The 14,944-nt window shown below is 46.0% G+C and overlaps 1 protein-coding gene and 1 long non-coding RNA gene across 3 annotated transcripts; one reads left to right on the top strand and one right to left on the bottom strand.

Annotated features, from left to right (window-relative positions):
• Positions 1–394: 394 nt before the first annotated feature.
• On the bottom strand, positions 395–9,574 carry LOC108350520 (uncharacterized). Of its 2 annotated transcripts, XR_001837363.3 has the most exons (4): positions 9,007–9,574; positions 3,278–3,358; positions 1,468–1,605; positions 395–1,157 (listed from the first exon to the last, which is right to left on the bottom strand). It is a non-coding gene; the product is annotated as an uncharacterized LOC108350520 (long non-coding RNA). The 2 variants fall into 2 exon arrangements; XR_010065044.1 differs by lacking the exon at positions 3,278–3,358 and having other exon boundaries at positions 8,716–9,574.
• Positions 8,453–9,776, top strand: Wfdc12 (WAP four-disulfide core domain 12). Its single transcript, NM_001413026.1, has 3 exons — positions 8,453–8,634; positions 8,748–8,892; positions 9,323–9,776. The coding sequence occupies exons 1-3, from the start codon at positions 8,547–8,549 to the stop codon at positions 9,339–9,341; spliced, it is 252 nt and encodes an 83-aa protein (NP_001399955.1). The 5' UTR covers positions 8,453–8,546; the 3' UTR covers positions 9,342–9,776.
• Positions 9,777–14,944: the final 5,168 nt, after the last annotated feature.

Genomic DNA, 14,944 nt, shown 5'->3' with positions numbered 1-14,944 from the left:
AGGAGACGGTGACCTTTGCGGGTTATACGGGGTACACAGACTAATGTCCAAGACCAGGTGTTCTGCCAAGCTTCCGTGCCTCCTTGACTTCCAAGAGAACATACGGTGAAGCACAGGATGCTTTGGTGCCTGAGGAAGTGCCTCAGTCTCTCGGAAACTGGAAGGCACGTTGCGTCCCAAGAGTAGTAGACTCTTAACCTGAAAAACCTATGACACACGCGCCTCTCAGGCAGCTAGGCCCAGCCAACTCCATGGTTCCCCACAGCCTACTAAATTTTTTGTTAACAAGTGCAAGGGGGTAAAGTTTGAGGGAACCCATCTGTCAACGCCATGTTTTCAGTTGCCTCACAATAGTCGCACAGTCACCGTGAGCAAGTGTAGCAAGACAACTCTGTGCACGGGGGAAGAAAAAGTTTATTGGAGAAACAACTGCTGAGCTGTCTCACAAAGGTAGTGAACAGCAAGCAGCCCGGCCAGGAGAACGGGTAGGCTTTGCAGGGCTTCTGAAGGCTTAAGAGCAGATCCTTCCCTCTCACATTTTTTTTTTCCTATCTTGGATAGAACAAGATCCCCAGGTCAAGCCTACTGGAAAGGGTCTGTGCCTGATTGCAATGAGGCCACTTTATGAGTATCAAATGTCCTTTTGCCTGTGGTAGGTGGCCATTTAGGGGAGGGGGACCTTGGAAATTGCAGTTATCTGAAAGCCAAAATCCCTGAGTCACAGGGTTTCTGAGAAATGCTGGTGGTTAAGTTTCTATTTACTCGTGGCCATCTGCCCCAGGTAGGCTCAGGGAGCCGTCTTAGGTCTGCACCGCCATCTCGGGGCGCCTACTTTGTGATCTAACCATCACAAGGTGTAAAGTTTTATGTACAGATTTAGTCATTTACACCTGATGGGAGCATTGGGCTTAGTGTTCTTAGTGAAACTGGGTCTCATCTCCGTTTGATGGTAACATTGACTGACAAAGATAGAAGAGGATGTGGAGAAATAGCACGGTGGTTAAGAGCAGCGGCAGCTCCTCCAGAGGTCCCAGGTTCTATTCCCTGCATTCACGGGGTGGCTCACAATGATCTGTAAGCCCAGCTCCAGGGGATCCAGTGTCCTCTTCTGGGACTCCTCAGGCACCAGACACGCACATGGTGCAAAGATGTAGATGCTGGCAAAACACAGGAATAAAATAATACTTTCTTAAAAATAAAAGAAACCCCAACAGTCCTCTGCTGTGTGTCAATGTCAGCTCTTCTCTGCGGGAAGGAAGCTGTCCAAAGAGTTATTCTTTCTCCTTGCTGATAGGACATGGGCACTTTAAACTCCAGAGCAGTAAATGTGGGTTTTTATTGGACTGCCTGCCATATGAAGTACAGCACAGCAAGGTGATTTTTGTTGTTGAATTACAGCTGCTGTAGTCACTAGCACAATGACACTGTGAGCCAATAAATAATTACTATTAAATGGGGACAAGTTACCTCACCCTGTGAAGACTTTCTGCTCACTTCAGCAAACTGGGCAGCCTTCCCGAATTCCAGGAACAAAACCCTTCCTACCAGTATGCTTGGCACACAGCGAACCCATTTCGGAGGTGGGGATGTCATCCCTAGGATTGGCTGTAGATAGAATTTTCCAGAATTATCCTCTCTTTGACTAAAATGACATATAATATGGCCTTTCCCAAATATATAAACTATTCCTTAACATGCCTGAGTTGAAGTAATTACAGTAAATAATGTCACACCCTTGGACTTTCTTATAGAGACCAGTCATTTTGAAACCAGTCAGTCCCTCCCCTCGGCCGAAGGAAAAGCTGACCTGAATACCTCAAGTAGACTAAGCCCATTGCAACCATTTTCCTAACACAGCGTGGAAACCTCCAGTCACAACTCCCTTCTTGGGAGGGTCTCCCAAGCTCTCTTTAACACCGTCCATTCTTCTTGTCTTCTTCACAGTTGTTTATTTCAGGCTCTCAGAACACTTCACCTGAAAACCTTTCAGCTCAAGGGTATGTGTGTGAGAGAGAGAGAAAGTTCAGTTGATATTGGGGTAAGCAGCAGTGGGCAGGAGGAGCTGACCCAAGTGTCTTCTGGAGGCTGACGTCCCTTTCTTCCCTCCCTAACACTTTATCTCTGCTCCCTCAACACATACTTACACACACACACACACACACACAAGTAGGGACACACACACACCCCACCACACATACACTACTAGCCTTTGTGCATGAGAGAGAGCCTGAGTGGGGTCAGAAACTGGAAAGACGCAGAAAAGAGAATCCCACTACAGTGTGAATAGGCCTCATCCAATCAATTAAGAACATTATGAGGACGATGGAAGTTTCTGGAAGAGTAAAGAATTCTCAAGACATAATTCCTATCTGGGTTTCCAGCCCATCCCCCCACACACTTCTTTTTTTTTTTTTTCTTTTTTTCGGAGCTGGGGACCGAACCCAGGGCCTTGTGCTTGCTAGGCAAGCCCTCTACCACTGAGCTAAATCCCCAGCCCCACCCCACACACTTCTAATCCAACAGCTCGACATCTGATCTTAGCTAAACTGTTCACTTGTGATCCTGACCCCACAACCCCTGCACTTGCCGTGCCCCCTACAGCCACATGAGCCACCTCCTTAAAGCCCCACCCCCAAAATCTACTGGTTTTGTTTGTGCCTCTGGAGGACCTTGACTAACATGTATATTCAGTAAAATGCATTTATTTTCTGTCTAGTGGTATAAATTTTAGCCAACACATAGATTTGTGTGGTGAGAAACACAACCAGGATACAACAGTGCTTTCCTAGAACGTCTCCGCCACTTTTTTGGTTTGGGGGTTTTGTTTTCCGTTATAGTAGCATTCTCCTCTCGTCCCCTGAGCACCACTGGTCCAGGGGACACCGTCTCTGTTCTGGCCACTTTGCTTTTTCCAGAATGCTATACACAAAACTAAAGTATTATTTAGCTGTAACTACAAAAATGTGTTCCATGCACACAGAATGTGCTAGGCTGTGTCGGGAGGGCCACGCACACAGAATATGCTCCTTTTGATTGGGGAGGGGGGCGTCAAGGAGCATTGTTGCTTCTGATAGTGTTAGATGGGAGGGGTCTCACTATGTAGTCCAGGCTAGCCTCCAACCACTGAGCTTCCTCCCTCTACCTCCTGAGTGTAAGCCTGCACCTCCGTGCCCAGCTTCCCAGTTCCATTTAGAGTCACCTCACTTCCACAAAAATGGGAGGAACGGTCAGAGTGACAAATGCAGATCGCTCTTTCAAACCAAGACCAGAGAGTTACCTAGAGAGAGGAAGATGACCTCTGATGTAACATGTAGTCCCAAGAGTGCCTTCACTCCACCTTGTGACCATCCATCCAAGCCTCAGAAGACACAGGGTTTGACAACATCCACGTCCACCAAGGACGTAAACATAAGGAAGTAAAAACATGAGAATGATTAGCAGAAAGTCTGAGGCAGAGGGCAACCTCTTAGAGCAGCAGTGGCCTGTTAGTTCTGATCTGTTAGGCTTCACCATGCTCTACTAAGTTATTATAAGATGCTCGGCATGGAGGTGTACACCTTTAATATCAGCACTTGGGAGGCAGAAGCAAGGGATCTCTATGAGTTCAAGGCCAGCCTGGTTTACATAGCAAATACCCAGAAGAGGCAGGGCTCTGTAGAGAAACCCTGTCTCAAGAAACAAAAACAACTACAAAAAAAAAAATGCCTTTATAAAATCTAGGCTTAGAGCTGCAGTTTTCGAAGGGTAAAGGCTTTACTTGCGTTCTTTTCTCTGTGCAACTTGCTCCATAGTAAACTTGGGCTGGTGTTTGCTTGTTTGTTGTTTTTTTTTTCTTTTTAAGAAATTGCATCAAAAGTTAGCTACAAATATACCTTGGAGAGAGAAAAGCAAATATATAGTATTGGTCCCCGTAGCATTTATCACCGGCTTCCTAAGATATGATCACCGTTTTGTATGTTGGGTACTTTCATTATAAAATTTGCATAGTGTATATTGTTAAGCCTAGAGGAATATGTCCGGCCATTCGTTTTCTTGTTTTTTTTTTTTTTTATTAACTTGAGTATTTTTTATATATATTTCGAGTGTTATTCCCTTTCCCGGTATCCGGGCAAACACCCCCCTCCCTCCTCCCCTTCCTTATGGGTGTTCCCCTCCCAACCCTCCCCCCATTGCCGCCCTCCCCCCCACAGTCTAGTCCACTGGGGGTTCAGTCTTAGCAGGACCCAGGGCTTCCCCTTCCACTGGTGCTCTTACTAGGATATTCATTGCTACCTATGAGGTCAGAGTCCAGGGTCAGTCCATGTATAGTCTTTAGGTAGTGACTTAGTCCCTGGAAGCTCTGGTTGCTTGACATTGTTGTACATATGGGGTCTCGAGCCCCTTCAAGCTCTTCCAGTTCTTTCTCTGATTCCTTCAACGGGGGTCCTATTCTCAGTTCAGTGGTTTGCTGTTGGCATTCGCCTCTGTATTTGCTGTTTTCTGGCTGTGTCTCTCAGGAGCGATTTACATCCGGCTCCTGTCAGTCTGCACTTCTTTGCTTCATCCATCTTGTCTAATTGGGTGGCTGTATATGTATGGGCCACATGTGGGGCAGGCTCTGAATGGGTGTTCCTTCAGTCTCTGTTTTAATCTTTGCCTCTCCCTTCCCTGCCAAGGGTGTTCTTTTTCCTCATTTAAAGAAGGAGTGAAGCATTCACATTTTGATCATCCGTCTTGAGTTTCGTTTGTTCTAGGGATCTAGGGTAATTCAAGCATTTGGGCTAATAGCCACTTATCAATGAGTGCATACCATGTATGTCTTTCTGTGATTTGGTTAGCTCACTCAGGATGATATTTTCCAGTTCCAACCATTTGCCTACGAATTTCATAATCTCGTTGTTTTTGATAGCTGAGTAATATTCCATTGTGTAGATGTACCACATTTTTTGTATCCATTCCCCTGTTGAAGGGCATCTGGGTTCTTTCCAGTTTCTGGCTATTATAAATAAGGCTGCGATGAACATAGTGGAGCACGTGTCTCTTTTATATGTTGAGGCATCTTTTGGGTATATGCCCAAGAGAGGTATAGCTGGATCCTCAGGCAGTTCAATGTCCAATTTTCTGAGGAACCTCCAGACTGATTTCCAGAATGGTTTTACCAGTCTGCAATCCCACCAACAATGGAGGAGTGTTCCTCTTTCTCCACATCCTCGCCAGCATCTGCTGTCACCTGAGTTTTTGATCTTAGCCATTCTCACTGGTGTGAGGTGAAATCTCAGGGTTGTTTTGATTTGCATTTCCCTTATGACTAAAGATGTTGAACATTTATTTAGGTGTTTCTCAGCCATTCGGCATTCCTCAGCTGTGAATTCTTTGTTTAGCTCTGAACCCCATTTTTTAATAGGGTTATTTGTCTCCCTGCGGTCTAACTTCTTGAGTTCTTTGTATATTTTGGATATAAGGCCTCTATCTGTTGTAGGATTGGTAAAGATCTTTTCCCAATCTGTTGGTTGCCGTTTTGTCCTAACCACAGTGTCCTTTGCCTTACAGAAGCTTTGCAGTTTTATGAGATCCCATTTGTCGATTCTTGATCTTAGAGCATAAGCCATTGGTGTTTTGTTCAGGAAATTTTTTCAAGTGCCCATGTGTTCCAGATGCTTCCCTAGTTTTTCTTCTATTAGTTTGAGTGTGTCTGGTTTGATGTGGAGGTCCTTGATCCACTTGGACTTAAGCTTTGTACAGGGTGATAAGCATGGCTCGATCTGCATTCTTCTGCATGTTGACCTCCAGTTGAACCAGCACCATTTGCTGAAAATGCTATCTTTTTTCCATTGGATGGTTTTGCCGGCCATTCGTTTTAAATGTTTCAACAACCACTGATCTAGATACCCCACGCTGTTACTAGTCGTTCATTCCAACATAGGTATCTGAGTGTATATGAGTACCACCGACCTGGTTTTTAATGTTTTTCTGCGTACTTTGAAAGTTAGTGTCTTAGTTAGGGTTTCCACTGCTGTGAAGAGACCCCATGACCAAGGCAACTCGTAAAAGACAACTTAACTGGGGCTGGCTTACACTTTCAGAGCTTCAGTCCATTACCATCATGGCAGGAAGCATGGCCGCGTAAGGGCAGACATGGTGCTGGAGGAGCCAAGAGTTCTGCAGCCAGGAGAGGCCTGTCTTCCAGGTGGCTAGGAAAAGGGTCTCAAAGCCCACCCCTACAGTGGCACACTTCTTCCCACAAGGCCATATCTCCTAATAGTGCCACTCCCTGGGTCAAGCCTGTTCAAACCACCATCATTAGGAATAATAATAAGGAGACGGGAGCAGCCAGCAGACACCGACATCATGGATTTGCTCAGCAAGTCACCAGACTTCAGTTCTGGGACAAACGGACTAGGGAGCCAAGACTCACAGCCCAGTAGGGAGCCAGATGGAAGGATCCTCCCTCTCTTTAGTTGATCTCAAATCAGTCTCTTTTATACTCCAGGAAGTAGACTCACCCCATTCTCAAATTCAAACCTTACTCGAAACTCCAGGTAGCAAATTCAAGGAAACTGGCTCACAGCAGCTGAGGCAGAGAGGTACATTTTAGGCACGGTAGCCCAACCATGAGTAAGGAATCCTGGGCTGACCTTGGGGAAATGCTGGTGGAAGAAAGGACTTCCTCAAAAGCACTCTCTTTTCTCGTCTTTTCTTTTTGTTAACCTTTTATTTCTTTGTCCTCTCCAGTAGGCTTCCTTCTCAAAAGTTCCTCAATCCAGGAGTCTGTAATGGAGTTCTAATTCTGAAGGGAAGGGAGGCCACCGGGAATCCAAGATGTGAGAGCTGGAGATGCTGAATGGGTTGGGGGGCTGCATTTCAGGAAATAAACATAATTCCTGTCAATGGGATAAAATAGGGAAACCCATTTTATGAATGAGGACAGTGAATTTTAGGAAGGAAAAGCCTTCAGTCACACAACTAGTGAGGGGCCTAGGTCTGCTTCCACCTATGGTGTGCTAGGGTAATGAAGGGGAAACTTAAGGGTTCTTTGGAAAGTCAGTTGGGTTGGACGGTGTTTTGCTGGGTAAGATGTGAAGGAGTATTTTCTTGAAGTGCACACAGGTGAAAGGCTAAGGCAGGCTCACGTAGAAACACTCTGCTGAAGCAGACACGGGAGAAAGGACACGTGATGAAAGAGTCTTTGCTGATGACACACAGGTATTGGTCCATCTTTTTTTTTTTTTTTTTTTTTTGGTTCTTTTTTTCGGAGCTGGGGACCGAACCCAGGGCCTTGTGCTTCCTAGGTAAGCGCTCTACCACTGAGCTAAATCCCCAGCCCCTGGTCCATCTTATATTGTGTAGTTGAGCTCCATTTGTCGGGACTCCATAGAGAGAAAACGCAGCGGAAAAAACTTCCGGTGGCATTTGTTGTGGCTTGTTTCAGCTTCTGGCTGCCTCAGCGGACTCAGGCTGATTGGCAGAGCGGTGTCAGCTGAGACAGACACATGTCCTGAGACAGACAAACGCTGAGGTGAGTAAGACCAACGGAGGACACATGATGTTTGGAGGGAGTATGAGGAGGACTCAACCGGCAATGGGAGGAGCTTGGCTTGCTTGCATAGCTAAACGCTTGGTGGTCATGCACCTTTTCTGATCTTCGCTAACCTTTGCTTCGCTGAGAGAAACACAGCAGAGAACTCCTTTTGTTACTCCTGGTCCTCCTCCAAGGCTGAGGCCTGGCCGTCTCTGCTAGGGAGCGCCCCCGCTGCTGCTCTGTGTTTGCTATCCGGACTCTACCGAACTTGCCTGCTGGTGTATCCATGAAGAGTTTGGGAGAGGACTGAACTGCTGCTGGTGACCCCCGTGAACTGAACCGCTGATTTCCTGACAATGCAGATAGGATTCGCTCCCAAGAACCCTTTCTAAACAGGTCCGCTTCCCCAGTACCCTTTCTTTACCCCTACCTCTCGTGGGTGATGGGCTAGAAGGGAGGTTAAAACATTTAAGAACCGTCATTAAAAGTAGACTGTAAAATAATCAAAGTTCTAGGGTGGCGCAGTTTGGATCACATAAGGACAGAGTTTTGAACTGGGTGTGGCAGAGCCTTCCTTGGGGTGAGAAGAAGACTGGGGACCAGTCCAGATACGACAGGAAGAAGCGAAGGCCTCTGTATAGAGGGGGACACACAGAAAGAGGGCTCGATAGTGAACATCAGATCTGAAGAAAATGGGTCCCGCCACTCACTGCCAGCCTGTGTGTCCTTGAGTACCCTTGGTGCTGCCTTCCTCCTCCCCTAAGATAATACAGTCTCGGTGGCAACCTGGCCTCAGGAGAGACTTCTTGCGCAAACAGAGGATCTCACAGGAGATCTTGGAGGGACCCCAAGTCCCTCCCTCAAAATGGTGGACATTTCTGACAGGGCTTGGAAACCTCAGGCTTCCCTGTCATCAGCAAACCTTCAGCCCCGCCCATTTCCACGCCCAGCAGAACCAGTAGAAAGCCAGCCGCAGCCTCAGCACCAGCACCAGCACCAGCCTCAGCCTCAGCCTCGGCCTCAGAACCAGCCTCAGCCTCACATCAGCATGTGGCCAAACAGTATCTTGGTCCTCACAGTGCTCCTCATTTCCTCTACTCTGGTAACTGGAGGTGGAGTCAAAGGCGCTGAAAATGGTGAGCTGGCTACGGCTGGGGATGGGATGGGAGCGCCCAGATGATAGAGAGGGATGGGGCCTTTCCCCCCCACCCCCTCACCTTGTGCCTTCTTCCACCAAATAAAGAAAAAGGAGTTTGCCCGCCGGACAATGTCCGCTGCATCAGGGGAGAGGATCCCCAGTGTCACAATGACAACGACTGTAAGGATCAGAAGATTTGTTGCTACTGGCACTGTGGCTTCAAATGTGTGCAGCCGGTGAAAGACAGCTGGGAACAGTAAGTAGCCCCCACTGCCGCTCACGGCCCTGCCACTTCCCTGTCTCGATCTCTGAGAGCATGGGGGAGCGGTTCTTGGAGCAGAGAGGCAGTTAAAGATGGTTATGAGCTTACGGGATCTCAGAGATCAATGACACTGAATTTCTCCTCTGTACAAAGGTGAAGGCGTCCACCAAGCAGTCAGGAGAGAGCCTCTTGGCTTTACCTCCTCCCAGGACTGCTCTCCCCATGGTCTTTTCCTCCTCTAGAACTTGCTGTAACCTAGCAACCGCCCCAAGGGGTCCACAGGCTTAAAGTATGGAAGAAACGGGCACAACCATAGGAAACCTGGTCCCAGAGTCCTTGTTTGCAAAGGAAGGAACAGCCTACCCATCCAGCCTGACCCCAGCATAAGCTTCCTCTTCAGCAGGTTCTCTTCCCTCTTTCGTAGATGGAGCCCTCAGGAGTGAGGTGTGATACCTCATAAAAAAGGCCTCAGAGCACTGCATCCACTATGTAAGGACACAGCAAGAAGGTACAAAAAAACAGAACCAGGCCTTTCTAGATACTGAATCCCTGGGCACCTTGATCTTGGACTTCCCAGCTTCCAGAACTCTGAGAAATAAATATTGTTTATAGGCCACTCAGTCTGTGGTAATTTGTTACATTGGTCCAAGTAGACTAACACAACTTAATAGTTTAAAAGTCCTTGTTCAACATTATATATGTGTATATACATACATATATATATGTGCACATATATACATATATATGCATGTATATGAGTGTGTGTGCATACACACATAAATGCTTCTGGAAATATACATAAATTTTTTGGGGAAAAAAACTATAAAACTTTATTAAATGACATTTTTAAAGATCTGAATAAACAGGATAAGTCTGTCCATGATGCGATTTTTTTTAAAAAGATATGCCCTTACAGTGGGCCAAAGAGCATAGAACAAAGTGACCCTGGAGTTGTGAATTGTTTATCCCTAAATGAGACACTTGCATCCCATAACACTCACCACCACTACCACCAAGCTCAGAGAACATCAAGGAAAAGCCAGAGACCCTGGGAGATTGCCGCAAATAATGTCTTGTGTACATGACAGGGCTGCAGTACTCACGAGCTCACACAGCAACTGTTGTAGCCAGCACAAGACCTGCACAAATCCTTAGTTGAGGAGCCATTTTAGTTGATGGCCACTAGAGGGAGCAAAGTCAGCTTTCCTCAGTGGTATGGCCCATGGGGGATTGCCAGTGCCCCAGTGGATGGTACCCCACACTAATTGATTCAGTGGGTTATTTTTGAAAGGAGGGAAGAAGGAGAGGGAGGATCGAGGTATCCTGGCTGAAATACTTCAGTCTGTCTGAACAACATTAAGCATGGGTAAGCCAGGCGTAGACCACTCCTCAAGTGATGAAGGAGGCTGAAAGACACCACAAGGAAGGGCTATCAGCCACACTAGACAGTCATGTTTGCTCAAGCAGAAATAACAAAAGGGGTGGGGGCAGAAATGAGCTAAAATGTCTATCCTAGAATAAAGGGAAAAAGGATGTACCTTTAATTATGTCTCTCTCTCTCTCTCCCCCCCCCCTCTCTCTCTCTCTCTCTGTGTGTGTGTGTGTGTGTGTGTGTGTGTGTGTGTGTGTGTAGAGGTGTTTGTGTGTAAATGCAGATACCCATGAAGGACAGAAGAGGCTATCAGATCTTCTGGGTCTGGAGTTAAAAGAGGTTACAAAACACCCAGCATGGAGGATGGCGATCAAACGTGGGTCCTCTGTAAGGACAGTATGAGCTCTTAACTGCCGAGCCATGTCTCCAGCCCCACAAAGTCATTTTTAGAACCATAAGGAAAATAGAACGCAAATGCAGAGGCAGATGACTAAGTGTGACAATGATAAATTGGATTCTTCCCTTTCAGAGTTGATAGAGGGTTTTGCTATGTAGCCCAGGCTAACCCGTAACTCGGATCCTGCTAGCTGCACACCTTAGGTAGGAGCGCATCCCCACACTCAACCTAAATGATCCATACAAAAATATCTAAAAGTAGACTATAGGATATGTTGGGCTTACTTAAAAATTCTTTGAAATTAAAAGAAAATGGTTTGGATGTGTACAAGAAGAAATGTAAAATGTTCCTGTTGAGTTTGGAATGCACAGAGCTTCACAAAAAGGGTTGCTGTTCTTTTCTATGTTTTTGAAGTGGTGGTAAAAATTGTTACAGCAAACAATGGGTTGGGGTTTTTTTTAACTTAACAAAAAATCATTGTCCGGCTCCTATGGGGCAGTGAAAGACTGCTATGTAAAAGGTAACAATGTAAACTAGCAAAATTCATGGATACCAGAAGTCATTTAAACACCATGAAGCTGTAACATTTTACAGCAGTGCTGGATGAACAATAAAGGAGTGTGGGGCACAAGCTATAATCCTACGGAGCCAATTCCAGAGCAGCAACAGTTATACAGAGAAACCTTGTCAGAGAAGAGGAGAAGGAAGAGGAAGAGGAGGAGGAGGAGGATGAAAGGGAGGAGGAAGAAGATGAGAAGTAAGGGGAGAAAAAAGAGGAAGAAGAGGAAGGGGAGGAGGCAGGGGAGGAGGAGAAAAGGGAGGAGGAGGAAGAGGAGGAAGAGGAGGAGAAATAATGAAAAAAAGAACAAAAAAAAAAATCCCAACAACAGCATGGTTGTAACGGTAAACTTCACTTGTCAATCTGACACAACCTAGAATCATCTGAGTCGTCTCAGTGATGGAGTGATTATCTACTACGTAAGGCTGACATGTGGATATGTTTATGGCCAGTTGTCTTATTTACATTACTGATATGGGAAGAAGACCCAGCCCACTGTGGGCGGCACTATTCCTTATGCAGTGAATCCTGGACTGTGTAAGAGTGGAGAAATAAAGCTGAGCACCAGGAAGCAAAGCACACATGTGTTTCCTTCTGTTCCTGACTGCAAATATAGCGTCACACATCTACCCTGACTTTTCCACATGGATGCCTTGACTGCCCCACAATGGACTGTCAACTGGAACTGTGAGCTAAAAATCAAGCTTTTCTCCCATAAGCTGCTTCTTGTCGGGATATTTTATCACAACACTCTATGACATATATGACTTGAAGTTTTTTTAAACAAGGTTCTGATTGCTAATCAATACCAGAAACTTGAATTATTGGGTCTGAAGAGATGGCTCAGCAGTTAGAGCACCTGTTCATACAGAAGACCCGGGTTCAAGTCAGCTTCGAGTCCCTACGTTGTGGATCACAACCTCCTGTAACTCCAGTTCCAGGGAATCCTGTGTCCTCTTCTGACCTCCTCAGGCATTGTGTTCATATGAATTACATTCACGCCAGCAAAACCTGCATATACATGAAATAAAAATAAATAAACCTTTTTTTTTTTTGGTTCTTTTTTTCGGAGCTGGGGACCGAACCCAGGGCCTTGTGCTTCCTAGGCAAGCGCTCTACCACTGAGCTAAATCCCCAACCCCACCTTTTTTTAAAAGAAAGAAGTGGCAACACATTATCAAAGTACATTATATACATGTAAGGAACTCTCACAGTGAAATCTTTTCATTTGTGTAACTGAATGATATCCAAATAAATGAAGCAAATATAAGTGAAACCAGTGACTTGATCACCCTAAAAATTAAATCTTTGGTACAAGTCCTCCCCCCAGAAAAGAAAGATTCACTTGGAATAGAGACTTAGAATAATCGTTATCATTTATCAAATGAATTCGGTTCTCAAAACCAGCTTATAAGATACGTATCATCTCTGTCTCTCTTACAGAAGAATAGCTGGGATTTATCAAAGTTCAAGTAAAACTCAGTAATACTAAAATTCAAAAACAGATCCAACAAACTGCTCTCTTACCTCTTACCACTCATGTACATCCTAATGATATAACTGGCTTCAATATATATGTATATATACATATATATACATACATGCATATATATTACAATAGTGTAGCTCAAAAATGAAAATAAGAAGACATCCAACAAAATTTAATAAAATATAAAAACAAATCATTCACAAAGGGGGAAAATATAGCCCATGGAAGCATATGAGAAATATTTATTCCCACCAATATTCCGAGGACGACAATTCAGATGAGAAACTTCCCATTAGTAGGAGTTTTATTTATGATTTTTTTTAATATCCTGTGTTGGGTGTGTCCAGGAAGGATCTGGCCATGAGGAGCAGCAATAGAACTCCGGAGTTCTTGTGAGCGGGGCTTTCTCTGCCTAGGACTCAGACGGAAGGATGGGTGGGTGAGGGGCAAGAAAGGAATCTTGTGGGTTTCATGTGGACCCAGCCCCTTCACCTGTGTCAGGAGAAATACACTGTGTCAACTGACCAGAATTAAAGAGCTGGGGCAGGAGGCTTTGGCTCTCCCAAGGACAGAAGGACTGAGCAGGGAGAATGGGCAGATGTCTATGCCCGACAGGTGTTCTTTTTGACTTCTGAAATGAATATTGACCAGGTATATCTGCAGCCTGAAGAAATTTATTATGTTCTTTGACTCAACATTTCCATTTAAATAACAGTTGAAAAAGCATCTGAGCTGTGACTCCAAAACTACATAGTGGAATTTTTATCACGTCTTTATTCACGAAAATGAAAGATAAGGAACCTGCACTTCTTCCAGTAAAGAGCAGATCACATGGACTTGACATCAGAACCTGTGGTGTTTAGAAAACACTTCAGCACACGGGAGAATGTCTATGAAATCATCCCTACTAGGCTAGCATGTCGTCAACAGTTATGTACAATTTGTAATTGGGGGAAATGTAGCCCACAGAAATTTTCCACCAAAATAAAGCTATCAAGAATGTGCCAGAATCCCAAAAATATCAACAGCCCCTACACAATCCCCCTTTTCCCAGGGGCTTAGAAGACAGTATGAAGGATTCGCGTTGAAGCCACGCCCATCCCGCTTCGCTGTCGAAGACTGGGAGGGGCAAGTGAGGCAAACGCTGATCCTTTCTCAGACTCACATGAAGCAATCCGAGGAAACTGCTCAGGAATTAGGTGTGTGTTGATGGAGCGGTCCACTCCCATCTCTGGCTAACAGGTTGCTCGTCTTTTGAATGAGAGGGCTCGGGGCAAGGCCTTGGTTGTCCTAGTGCTGATGGAGCCCTGTGCTCTGGAGTTTCCTTGTGGATCCCCGTGGGATGCTAAGCCTCAGCTACTCTCTTCCACCGTGTGTGGAGCCACAGATGTAAAAGTGGGGGTGGCGGGGCTGGGGATTTAGCTCAGCGGTAGAGCGCTTACCTAGGAAGCGCAAGGCCCTGGGTTCGGTCCCCAGCTCCGAAAAAAAGAACCAAAAAAAGTGGGGGTGGCTGCGGGATGTTGGACCGTGAGAGGAAACCTGGTAAGGTCAAGACAAAGGCTTGAAGCCCCGGAGACCCTGAAGGGACAGTAGAAGCCCCTGTCAGGTACCTAACATCTCAAACCAAGACAATAGGAAAGGAAGTGTGACCACAGTCAAATAGGCTCAAAACAGGGTCTCCACGCTATGAGGTACCAAGAGGCCTGGAGGGTGTTGCCAATAAGCTTAACTTCCCAGACATTCCTCCCTGCAAAAGGTATTTAATCTCAGGCCCACCCTGAGAGGTGGGGTATGGTTTTACACATCCATTTCTACCGTGACAATAAACTGTTTAGAACCATGGACTGCCCCCTTTCATCAAGATCTGCCATGGGGAGTCATGGAGAAGGCCTTCACCTACAGAGCATCAGTCTAGTCTCCTGTAGAAGGCCTCTTAGCACTCCCAGCCACAACCCCCAGTCCTCAAGCAAAGGACAATCATCCCTGCTGGGACTAGCAAAAGCTCCCTTTTCCCCCAGCCCTGGGCTAGACCCAGTTCGAGGGCCCCAACTCTGTTCTCTGCTCTTCCGAGAATCCCAGTGGTGCCTGGATGTCCACGGGTCTGAGAACCCCACGGCCCCATCACAGGCCCGTGTACTCTTGAGCCAGTTCTGGATTTCTCACTCCTAAGTCATGCTTTCTCACCCTTGGAGCGGTGCCCCGGTGGCAGTGTGGGATAAACACAGTCAA

This window comes from Rattus norvegicus, chromosome 3, assembly GCF_036323735.1.
Source record: "Rattus norvegicus strain BN/NHsdMcwi chromosome 3, GRCr8, whole genome shotgun sequence".
NCBI classification, from domain to species: Eukaryota; Metazoa; Chordata; class Mammalia; order Rodentia; family Muridae; genus Rattus; species Rattus norvegicus.
Note: the sequence above shows the minus strand (reverse complement) of the source record. Positions and strands in the feature narration are given on the sequence as shown.